The sequence below is a fragment of the Phodopus roborovskii genome, unplaced genomic scaffold (genome assembly GCF_943737965.1).
Source record: "Phodopus roborovskii unplaced genomic scaffold, PHOROB, whole genome shotgun sequence".
Classification (NCBI taxonomy): Eukaryota; Metazoa; Chordata; class Mammalia; order Rodentia; family Cricetidae; genus Phodopus; species Phodopus roborovskii.
In genome coordinates this window covers 4,962,834-4,974,551 of record NW_026126424.1, presented here as the reverse complement: position 1 = coordinate 4,974,551, position 11,718 = coordinate 4,962,834, and the positions used below count along the sequence as shown (strand labels likewise).

Genomic DNA, 11,718 nt, shown 5'->3' with positions numbered 1-11,718 from the left:
TCCAGTTTCTGACACATTTTAAGGCATCTAGAGAGATGTTTACAGATTATTAGTAAGTTTAGGAATTTTACTTAGGTTTATCTTTATTTTACATTATATAGTATCACTCAGTTATGTCCTCCATGACAGCTAAACTTTTGTTTTGTCTTGGTGGCTAGATAGATCGATAGTCTTGCAATTCTTTGGTTTCTGACTCTAATCAAGATTTATTGAGAAATTTTGTGTTTGATATTTGTCCTTTTTTATCTGGGTTGATTGACCATTCTTTGCTGTTTTTCATTTTAGAAGATATAAATTGTTAAATAAAAATTGATTATTTTCTGGACCTGACTGGTTTATAATTTCAGAAGAAACAATGGAAAGTCAAGAATTTATTGTAAGTCTTAATTTCCTTTTTGTGAGGAGAGGGGTGGGAGACGGGATCCCAGGCTGGCTGTAAATCTTGATGAAGTTCAGGATCACCTAGAATTTGTGATCCTCATGTCTTTTTCTCCCAAGTCCTAGGATTCAGGTGTGTGTCATCATATCCTATGTGTGCAGTGCTGGGTATTAGAGCAGTCCCCTGCATATTGGGCAAACACTATTAACTAATTGGCCTACACCCTAAGCCCATAAATTTTGTTTTCCTTCCTTACCTCCTTCTTCTCTCATTTCTTCCTTTCTCTCTCAAATGTCTTGTTAGCTTTACCAGAGTCAGCAGAACAAAAAGAAGCAGCAGGCTATAATGTTAAGTTCGAGTCTCAGATAAACAGGGAGTGGTTTTCTAGTATAAACAAGTTTCAAATATCATACTATAGTTTATCTGGCAAGCCTATGTTATCTGCTTCTTAGTAGTAGTATATACTATGCAAGTCATTTTTAAAAACTTATTTGGAAGCTTGGGCCCAGGAAACATTTTTTACTTTTAAGACCTGTCAGTACTGACATTCCTGTCTATAGTGACATATTATTTGGTCTTAAAACCTTCTTGGATTCAAAAACAATATCAGAGACACAAAATAACTTTTGTATGTTGAGCTTCTTTCTATAATATTACTTATGTTAAACACAGAAACAGTTTAAAAGTACTCACTTAAAAGCAACTAATATGTGACCTTTTAATGTAAGTTACATTTTTAATTATAAGTAACTAAATTTTCCAAAGAAATAACTACACTAGGAGAAAGCATTTATAAGAGTAACATTGTTAGATATTTTTCTAAGATTAGTAATGTCTGTGTGTATACACATGTATATATGTACATGTGTGTGCCATCCTTAGAAACACCATCCATGTCCTATGAGACAGGGCCTCTTATTGGCTTGGAGCTTATCAATTAGGTTAGATTGGCTGGGATCCTACATGTCCTAGAAAGCCTAGATGCCTAGAAAGCATCACCATTTTTAGCATTTTGTGTGAATTCTGGGGTTTAATGTCAGGTACTCAGGCTTACAAGATAAACACCTTTCAGGTGAGCTATGTCCCCAACCCCCTGAAATACTTGTTCCTGTATTTGATCTGTAATTGAATCTGGCACGACATATAATGCTTGCAAACTCCATTCTTCCACTGAATGGAGGGTCTAAATACAAAAGCAATGTGAAATTTTTCTGACCTCAGATGCTGTGAAGGTTGGTAGACTGTCTACAGTTTTTGGACTGTATTCTGAGAGCTATGTGAATAATGTGACCCAATAGTTGTTTTTTCTTCCTCCTGATGATGGGGCAGTTTAATTTTGATACTCAGTTAACTAAAAAACTCTTTAGGCTTTTACTTTCCCTTTCTTCCTTTGCCTTTTGGTACTACCCAGCTAGTCAGCTGTCTTACTTTCCTTAAAATTGTTTGTTTCTTTTTTTTATGCTGGGGATTAAACTCAGGGCCTCATGATGCTAAGTATGCACTCCATCATTGAGTTATCCCTCCAGACTCTTGATACTGAATTGTGATACCTGTGTTATTACTTTGATATGGGATGTTTTATTTTGTATGGCCTATAAACTATACAATAATAAATAAGAAAATAGCAATGATTTCTTCTGTACTTTTGGAAATAAGGTCCTATATACTCATCAAAAGATGAAGAAGTCAAAAGTGTGGCAAGATGGAGTTCTGAAGGTCACTCACTTAGGTAACAAGGTAAGTGCCAAGCAGCTGGCTGTGGTGTGTCACAGCTGTGTTCTTGCCTTCTGATTGAGCATTAGGATAACGCTGTTGATAGTTAAGATGCTAGGAATAGCCACATACTGCCATGATGTGAAAAAGAAACTTTGAGATAATTTATGTACATTATGAAAGTTCAGTAAGTAAATATTATTCAATCTGTTTTTAGTAAAAAGGCTTATTATGAGCTGGTCATAAAGCTCTCAGCCTATCAGTTTAGTTTGCACAGCTCTCCTACAAGCTAGGCATTTAGTCTTTATTTTAACTGATGATAAAACTGAGGGGCACAGTCACATCTTACCCAGGAGTCCCAGCTGGAAGTGTAAGAGCCATTCATGAATTTAGACTCAGCCTGTTTTCTGGATAAGTCTTGCCCCACCACCCTCACAAACAGGGTTTCTCCTGGCTGTCCTGGAACTTGCTCTGTTTACCAGACTGGCCTCAAACTCAGAGATGCCACTGGCTCTGCCACCTGAGTGCTGGAATTAAAGGCTTGTGCCACCACAACCCTGCTCTGGCTGATGATGTTTTCATAGTAATCAAAGTTTGATTGTGAGTTGGTGATATCATGTGCATACTACTGACAGTCATGGTCTCCTGATCAAACCTGTAGTCTTAAGTGACGCTGTTAAGGCTCTTCACATTCTGTCTTTAGTCTACTCTGTCATTGTAAAGCAGTGATGCTGTTAAGGCTCTTCACATTCTGTCTTTAGTCTACTTCTCTGTCATTGTAAAGCAGTGGTTCTCACCCTTCCTAATGCTTGATTCTTGTGCCTGAGTCCTTGAATTTCTTTCTCTGTACCTCAGCGCTCATGCTCAGTGGATGCAATAACATTTGAAATAGATGTTACAGAATGTATATAATTCTTTTATTACATGATTTACTTATGTGACATTTGAAGATTCTAAGGAATGCAAAAGAAAAATGTATAATTTTTGTTTTGTTTTATAACAGGCGATTTTATATGACGACAAAGGAGCATGTTTGGAAAGTCTTTTTCTTAAGAGCCTTGAGGTATCTTAATGTGTTTACCTTCCCTTGAAATTTAAAAATTTTCTTAGATACTTGTTTATGAATATTGTTAATGGCTTAGTTATAGTACTGATGCTGATAACTAAAGCCTGTATTGTTGTTCATTTAGTATAGTTGTACCTTGTGATAACAGCTTTTAGTTATTATTTCATTTTAATTTTTGTGACAATGTTATGATGTGTTTATATTACAAATACGGCACAGAAAGGTTTAGTAGCATATTTATGCTCATGGAATGGTGGGTATAGTACATATTCAAAACCAGGATGTAACTCTAGAATTAGCTTCTATTAGGGGATGGAACCAAAGGCTTCATGTATGGGAGGCGTGTATTCTACCCCTGTGCTGTCTTTAACCTCCACATGGTGGTTGATAGTCTTTGAAATTGTTCCCACTTAAATATTTTCTCAAAAAAAAAATTATATACACATATTCTGTGTTTTTCTTGTGTTTGAAGAAGGAAAGGAATTGAAAGCATTAAAACTGCTCTGGGTTCCTTTCAGACTCTGAAACACCACCTACACAGTCCATGATCTGTGCCTACTCACTCCTCAACGAGAAGCATAGATCAGAATTGTTCTCAAGATTAGAAATTACTTCATATAATGTCAGGTGTTAAAATTCCTATCATTACCATATGTGTGGATATTCAACCATGAAATCTTGTATCATTAATAGTGGTTGTTCTTAGCTGGGCAGTAGTGGTGCATGCCTTTAATTCCAGCAGGAGGCAGAGACAAGCTGATCTCTTTGAGTTTGAGGCTAGCCTGGACTTCAGAGTAAGTTCCAGGACAGCCTCCATAGCTACAGAGAAACCCTGTCTTGAACCCCTCCTCCCCCCAAATTAGTGAAAAGAAGGTCATAGGGAGACATTTTATTAGTAGGTGCTTAATTATTGCAACTACTGTTATTTTATCCTAGGTAGTTTCATTACTAAATTTTTTTTTTTTTAAAGGTAGGTTATTTGTTATGTATAAAGCATTCTGCCTGCATGTATGCCTGCAGGCCAGAAGAGGGCACCAGATCTCGTTACAGATGGTTGTGAGCCACCATGCGGTTGCTGAGAATTGAACTCAGGACCCCTGGAAGAGCAGCCAGAGCTCTTAACCTCTGAGCCATCTCTCCAGCACCATTACTAAATATTTAATGAGATAAAGATATATTTTCTAAGTTGATAATCTTAGTGTTTTACTCTAGAGTTGGTGACAAATTAATAAAATGACTAAAAAATATCCTTTTTCAGGGAAAGTGATTCTGTGTGTAACTAACCTTAGCAATATTTTGATAATTATGAAATTCTAATTCACATACATTGTAAGGATACAGAATTGATAACTGATGGCTTTGACTTTTTAAAATATTACATTTATGGATTCTGAGTGAATTATGTGAAAGGAAGCTCGCTGCTTGTTTTGGTGTCCTTAGCATGTGACACAGGACCTCCTCAACTCCACAGAATGTGGTCCTGGACAGCAGATTAGTGATGTTTTTATCACAGTATTAACATTTTTTTTATGCTTTTGATGGTAAATTTGTGTATAATAATGAATAGTTGAAGGATTTAGTTACTGACTGATTTCTTTGGCAACTTTGAATATTTGTTGGATCTTGTTCATTCCTATTGAGGCAGCTGGTATATATGGAAAATAAAATGACCTGAATGCAATTTTGATGTTTATTCTTTAAAATGTAGGTGAAACCGGGCGATGACTTGGAAAGTGAGCGGTACTTAATCACAGTTGAGGAGGCTAAGGCTGCTGGAAGCAGTGCTATTAAACGGGACGGCTCTGGAGAAGCCCTGGACTCAGGTCCCAGGACACTTATACACACCAGCCGCCGGCTTCCTGGCTGTCAGCCCTCTGGCTTGAAAAGGAAGGCAACTGTAAGTTTCTGTGTAGAAACCAATATTTCAATGTATAGTTGTAAATTTACTTTGAAACTAGTAAATTTTTATGATGGGTTGCTATTAAAGTAGTACTTCATGGTTTACTTAGGTAACAAGAAAGTAAATCCAAGTTAGAAAAGTCTTACTAATAAATGTTTATATTTAATCCAGAAAAATTTAAAGACTATTTACCTTGGACAAGATATACATATCTTTGTTAATCTTTTTTAGCAAATTTATTTCACATTTTCCTAAGAAATACTGATATAGCTAATGATTCTTTTAATGTGTTTAGGGTTTTCAAACACCATATAAGGTGCCAAAGCAAGTGACTGTTACGGAAAACGGTGAATCAGCTGCCTCATCTGTTGATTTGAAAGCTGGCCTGAGTTTTCCTCCCCCGTTCTCCAGCACACTTCCTTTGTTTTCTACTGTTGGTCAGAAAGATATAAATCCTACACTGGCCGACAGTGAGAATGCGGTCACCTTCCGGAGCAGAGAGAGAAGCGACAGGCCCTTTTCACTGGTGTCTTCATTCTTCAGGGTTAGCGCAGGCACACAAAGTAAAGAGGACAAATTTTCCTCTCCTGTCACTTCTGAAACCCAGCATTCAGACTCTTTACTGGCCAGTGAGCCCACGAGAAGAAATAATCTGGAATCTCACTGTCCTGGAGTTTCACAAAACATCAGAAGCAAAGCACAAATATTAGCTCTTCTGAAGTCCAAGTCAACCAATGTGAGTAAGGATCTGACCTGTGAGATTACAGGGTGTTCTCCTAAGATACAAGCACAGGGTTGTTCGAAGATCAATTCTAAGCCAGAGGAAGAGAGAAGGAGCTCAGCACGTTTATGCTCTCAGCTACGGGCAGAAAATCCCACAAGAGCTACAAGCCGGTGGACCGTGTATTTACCCTCGCAGAGGTCGCCGCCCTGTTCTCCTAGAGATGAGAATGATACAGAGGACAAACCTGAAGCCAAAGAAGACATTGATTTAGCTGAACTTTCGGCAGAAAAAAAGACAAAGCTCTTTAAAACATGTGATGAAAAGGGAGAATTCTACAGTGAGGACAACTCAGTAGACAGTAATTGCCAGTCCTGGAATTATGAAGAAAACTTAGGGGCACCTTCATTCTGTGAGAACAGCAACTTACTGGTTGGCGGTAGTAGTAAAGAAAATGTCCATTTATTATTAGAACCTGACATTGAGGACAACAGCAAAGTACTTTCTAATCAAAATGGCAAGGTGTGTGTGGAAAGGACCCTTTGCACTGGAGAAAGTATGCAGGTGGCAGGTGCAGATGCAACGGTGGAACAGGAGTGTACATCCTGTGCGTCAGGGTCGCAATTGCCGGAAATAGAGGGTAATCAAATTGAATGTTGTCTAAGGAAGAACTATAGGGTCTCTGATGACATTGTAGACATGGGTTCTAAAGGGAAGGTTGATAGAGAAAGTCTGGATACTGTTCATGACCCATCACAACCATTTTTGGAAGTTTCTTTTGATCTGAGCAATTTTGAGACCAGTGATACTGATGAGGCATCACTAGAAGACAACAAACTTTCCCAGGATTCAGAGAGTGGAGGAAAGGAAGTTTTGCTTACAGATGATTTGTGTGTTCAAAAGAGCTGTGGGGATATAGGCTACCTAGAAATTGCACGGGAACCCTTGCCACTCCTGACCTCTGCTAGTGGCAGGCCTAAAGAGATCCTTCCTGCTAATGAGGCTCTGTTGTCAGAGTTTTGTGATAGAACCTGTGTGGGTTTTTATGCAGGATGTCATGAAGATGCAGATACTGGAAAAGCAGGACAGGAACAGTGTGGTGACACAGGGAGCAGTTTAGATTCATCGCAGGAGTGGAGTGAGGATGTGCCAGTGGATAGCAAAGAAGATGGTAATAAATCTATCCACAGAGATGGAATTAATAACGGTATTGATTCACCCACAAATAAACCCAAAGGTATGAATACAAGTTTACATATTCCTTATTTTTTAAACACAGTCACTAATCCAGCTCCTGAGAACAGTGACCTGTTTTCAGAAGGTATTCAGCCTCAGCATTTTATTTTGAGAAGTCACATAGATAATGACGATGAGCAAGTTTTACCACCAGTATCGAACAGTGGCATTAGTATCCAGCTATTGAATGCCACTCAGGATCACTCTGAATGTCATGAACTAGATGAATCCAACACCCAGGTTTCTAGTTCTTTATTTTACCCTGTGAGAACAAAACATCCTGTTTACAAAGACACTGGAGCATACATTCCTGAATCTGAAGATTTAGGCAGGATTAGAAGTTTGCCATGTGATCGTTTTGAAGTGGAAACTACACAGAGAAGTAAACAACCCTGGGCTCCATCTAGAAATTCTTCAGAACTTCCTGAAGTAATAAATAACATGCCCCTTTTAAAGTCACTGTCTGTGCCTAGCACAACTTTAGGAAGCTTGCCAACACTGAAGAAAAAGCATACCTTTCAACAAGAAGCTCAGCATGTTCGAGACCCCGCTGTCAGTCCTGAAGGTTAGAGTCACCTGTCTTGTTTTGGTCTTTCCCTTTGTAGCTCAAAGGAAGGGAAGATACTGTCTGCTGGTGGCTGAGCATGGTGGCTTATTCCTGTAATCTTGGCACCTGGAAAGTACAGGCAGTATCAGGAGAATTCAAAGTTATCCTCAAAAGTAGAGTGAGTTTGAGGCCAACCTGGGCTATGTAAGACACTTCCTCAACAAACTAGGACCAGATTACACAGTGTAACCTGCTGTGGAATATTCCTTTACACTGTGTGAATATATATATGTCTCTGTGATTGGTTTAATAAACAAGCTGACTGGTCAATAGCTGAACAGGATACAGTTAGATGGGAAAGCCAAATGGATAGTGATGTGATGAAGGGTGAAGTCAGGAGTCACCAGTCAGACATGGAGCAGGAGATGAACGTGCCATGCTAATAAAGGTACTGCCATGGGGCAGAGGGGAAATAAGGAGTATGGGTTAACTTAAACTCTTAAGAACTAGTTAGTAACAAGCCTGAGCTATTGGTTGAGCATTTGTAATTAATACAAGCCTCAGAGTGGTTATTTGGGAGCGTGCAGTCGGGATAGGAAACTTCTGCCTACAGTAACCTATATGTTTGGTAATGACAACTCTAATAGAGGATAATATGATAATGACTGAGTTTCCTTCCTCCCACAATTCTTAGTCTAATTAACATTAACCAGTCTCTAGGGTATCCTTCCTGAAATGCCCGGTGCATATGCAGAGCATACTAATCAAAAACATGCTTTCCCTTTATATGTTTGCACCCTGACCCCAAGCCTGAGGTATAAGAGTACCCTCTGATACAATCTGTAATGTTTCTTTACTCCCACAGTGTGAGAGGGCCCTTACTCACTAAATTCTATAGTGTATACCTGATTGTTGCCAAATTGTCAGGACAATGTTACTGCCAGCAAAAAAAACTATCAATTTTGTAAAGTTCACAAGTCCTTTGGGAGACACTTTTTAGTAAGTGAAGTTGAGCCCCTCAGATTTCATAATCCTGCCTTTTTCATGTACTCTCCTTTCCCTTTTTAAAAAATGTGTATTGGTCTTTTTATTCTTGATTTATAAGCAGTTTTTTATAAATGTATTGTCAGTATTAATCCTTTATGATACCTGTTGCATAAGCAGTTTTTTTTTTTAATGTATTGTCAGTATTAATCCTTTATGATACCTGTTGCCTGTGTGTGTTTGGTTTTTTGTTTGCTTGTTGACCTTTATAGACAAGGTTTCTGTACAGCTCTGTAGACCAGGCTGGCTTGGAACTCAGATCTGCCTACCTCTGCCTCTTGAGTGTTGGGATTAAAGGTGTGCACCACTGTCCAGTTTGTGTGTGTGTGTGTGTGTGTGTGTGTGTGTGTGTGTGTGTGTATATATGTTTGTTTTATGTATGACTGATCTATGCATGTATGACTTTATGCCTGAGGAAGGCATCAGATCCCACTATAGATGGTTGAGCCACCATGTGGTTGCTGGGAATTGAACTCAGGACCTCTGGAAGAGCAGCCAGTGCTCTTAACCACCAAGCCATCTCTCCAGCCTTAATTTGTGTATGTTTTAAAGCAGCATCTTGTTGCAGATCTAGGACTGATCTATAAAATGTGAAGGTAAATGAACAACACTCTGTGCTACCCAATGTTAAAATGAAATCTTCTTGTTTTTTTTTTTTTTTTTTTTTTTTTCCTGACAGGGTTTCTCTTTGTAGCACTGGCTGTCCTGGAACTCACTCTTAGACCAGGCTGGCCACAAACTCAGAGATATGCCTGCCTCTGTCTCTGGAGTACACCAACGAAACACTTTAAAATTAAATTCTTATTTGTATATCACAGGTCACTTTTGCTAAAAGTATGAGAAAATTAGCATACATTCTGAAATTCTTTGAAATGTGGTTAAATTTGATAGTAGTTGCAGTTTATTTTCTAAAAAAAAATACAATAAAAATTTAATAGTAAGTATGAATTGATATAACTGATTTATAAACCGAATTAAGAGCATAGCATTGTAATACGAAGATTTGGGAAATGCAGTGTTTTATTTTGAGAAAACGATTCTTTCATCAAGTTGGAAGAGAAGATTACAGTTGCTCCACATCAGCTGAAGTCATTATATTCTGTGATGAACTTACCAAACTATTGAATCATTGATTGAATAAACATGCAAAGTTGGCTTCTTGCACATCTCTGGCCAGAACATTTTCATCTATTCATCAACACATAATTATGTCTGTATTTACGGACCACTTTATTTAAAGTTTTTGTTGATTAACATGGAACTCACGGCCAACAGCACTGAGTTGTGCTTGATAAAAACAATCCATAGGAACCTCTGCAGCAGACATCACAACTGTATCACACTTAAGGATGCTAGCTAGAATTAATTCTAGGGGACTTCAAAATAGCAAAATCATCAATTAAAAACAAAAATATGAGAATTTTGCTAGTAAATAAGCTGAAAAAATACGTATGTCCAGTATAAAATGGGGAATGTCTCTCATACTGTGCTGTTGGTCTATCACCTTTTAGCCTTATACTCTGCTTTCTTTTTCGTACCTGATTCTGTAGTATAGCGTAGCTTTGTTTTCGATCTCAGTTAAGTGTACTTCCCAGGAGAGATCTTTCCAGAATATTCTGTGTTTTATTGCATCGCCTTTCTGTAAAGACACCTTTTTCTATGATACTCTGAATTTGTCTGGTTTAATTGTGGCTGCTTTGTCGTTCCCTTTTCACCGAATGTCTCCAGTGCTGGTTGGGCATATGAGTACCTGCCTTAATCCAAACACTCTGGAGAGCAGATCTCAGCTCTACATAGTGTGTTGCAGGCCAGCAAATAAAACAAAATTCCCAAGCTGTAGTCAGATGGAGTTAAGATAGGTTTGGATAGATTTGTGCTGCCCCATTGTGGTTGTGCATAGCCATAGTGTGAAAGTTTTCTTAGCTTTCTTGTTCTCAACAATTGGGCAATTCTTCCTTTTTAGCATTTGTGATAAAAGTGATAAATATATTCTATGGCATAGAGTATATTATTTTTTAAATTAGGTTGCCAAAAAATATGTAAGAACATATCCCCACTAAGACATAGTGACCAGTAAGGGAACTGGAGAGATGATGGCTCAGCAGTTATGAAAAACTTTCTGCTTTTGCAGAGAATCCAGGTCTGGTTCCCAACACCTCTTTGGCCTCTGTAGGCACCTAACATGCACATGGTGCATATATATGCGTGTAGACAAATACTCCTGCAAAATAAAGAAATTTGAGGCAGTGTCTCTCTAATAGCCCTGCCTGTTCTGGAACTCACCGTAGCAGGCTGGCCTTGAACCTTCAATCTATCTATCTCTACTTCCTGAGAACTGGGATTAAAGGCATGTACCCCCCCAATTTTGTTATTTATTTATTTATTTTTAAAAGAAAGTAGCCAGTAATGTTTTCATTTTAAATATATTGAATTTTTGCCTTGAGAATATACCAGTTTACACAGAAAAGTACACTTAAAATCTTTACTCACATTGCGGATTAAACCATTATCAAGGTATTTGTCCTTAAAATGTATTACTTCAGTTGGAGAAGTAAATGTATTTTTGGAAATGTTGTGATGCATATGATAAATGAGGCTGTTTAATTTTTTCCATCCTAGCCAGGAAATCACCTGCCACAGTACTTTTACACACTCTGCTAGAGCATCCTCTTGAGCAGTGGGCTTCTCAGCAGGTACATATGTATCTCTCTCTAAAATATTGTGTGTTTCTTGCATAGAAAATAGCAATATTTCCATTAGTGTATAGCATATACTTTGATCATAATTTCTCAATACTGTCTGCTCTTATGCCTCCATCATAGTGTTTATTCATCTCATGCAGTAGAGTTGATAAGAATTGTCTTAGTTAGGGTTGCTATTGCTATGATGAAACACCATGACCAAAAGCAAGTTAGGAAAGGTTTACACCTCTACATCATAGTTCATTATGGGAGGATTGGGGTAAGAACACAAACAGGACAGGAACCTATAGGTAGGAGCTGATGCAGAGGCTGTGGAGGGGTGCTACTTAACTGGCTTGCTTCCCATGGCTTGCTCATGCTTTGTTATAGAACACGGAACCATCAACCCCAAGAGTGACACCACCCGCAGT

General features: G+C 38.2%; 1 protein-coding gene across 1 annotated transcript in view; it reads left to right on the top strand.

The window, feature by feature from the left end:
* The first annotated feature begins 287 nt into the window (after positions 1–287).
* Positions 288–11,718, top strand: part of Zgrf1 (zinc finger GRF-type containing 1) — a 53,855-nt gene continuing 42,424 nt past the window's right edge. Inside the window, exons 1-6 of the mRNA XM_051185533.1 lie at positions 288–376; positions 2,036–2,116; positions 3,096–3,155; positions 4,867–5,055; positions 5,354–7,580; positions 11,226–11,299. Of these exons, the coding sequence (XP_051041490.1) occupies positions 356–376; positions 2,036–2,116; positions 3,096–3,155; positions 4,867–5,055; positions 5,354–7,580; positions 11,226–11,299 (2,652 nt within the window). The 5' untranslated portion in view covers positions 288–355. The remainder of the gene's footprint in view (positions 377–2,035; positions 2,117–3,095; positions 3,156–4,866; positions 5,056–5,353; positions 7,581–11,225; positions 11,300–11,718) is intronic.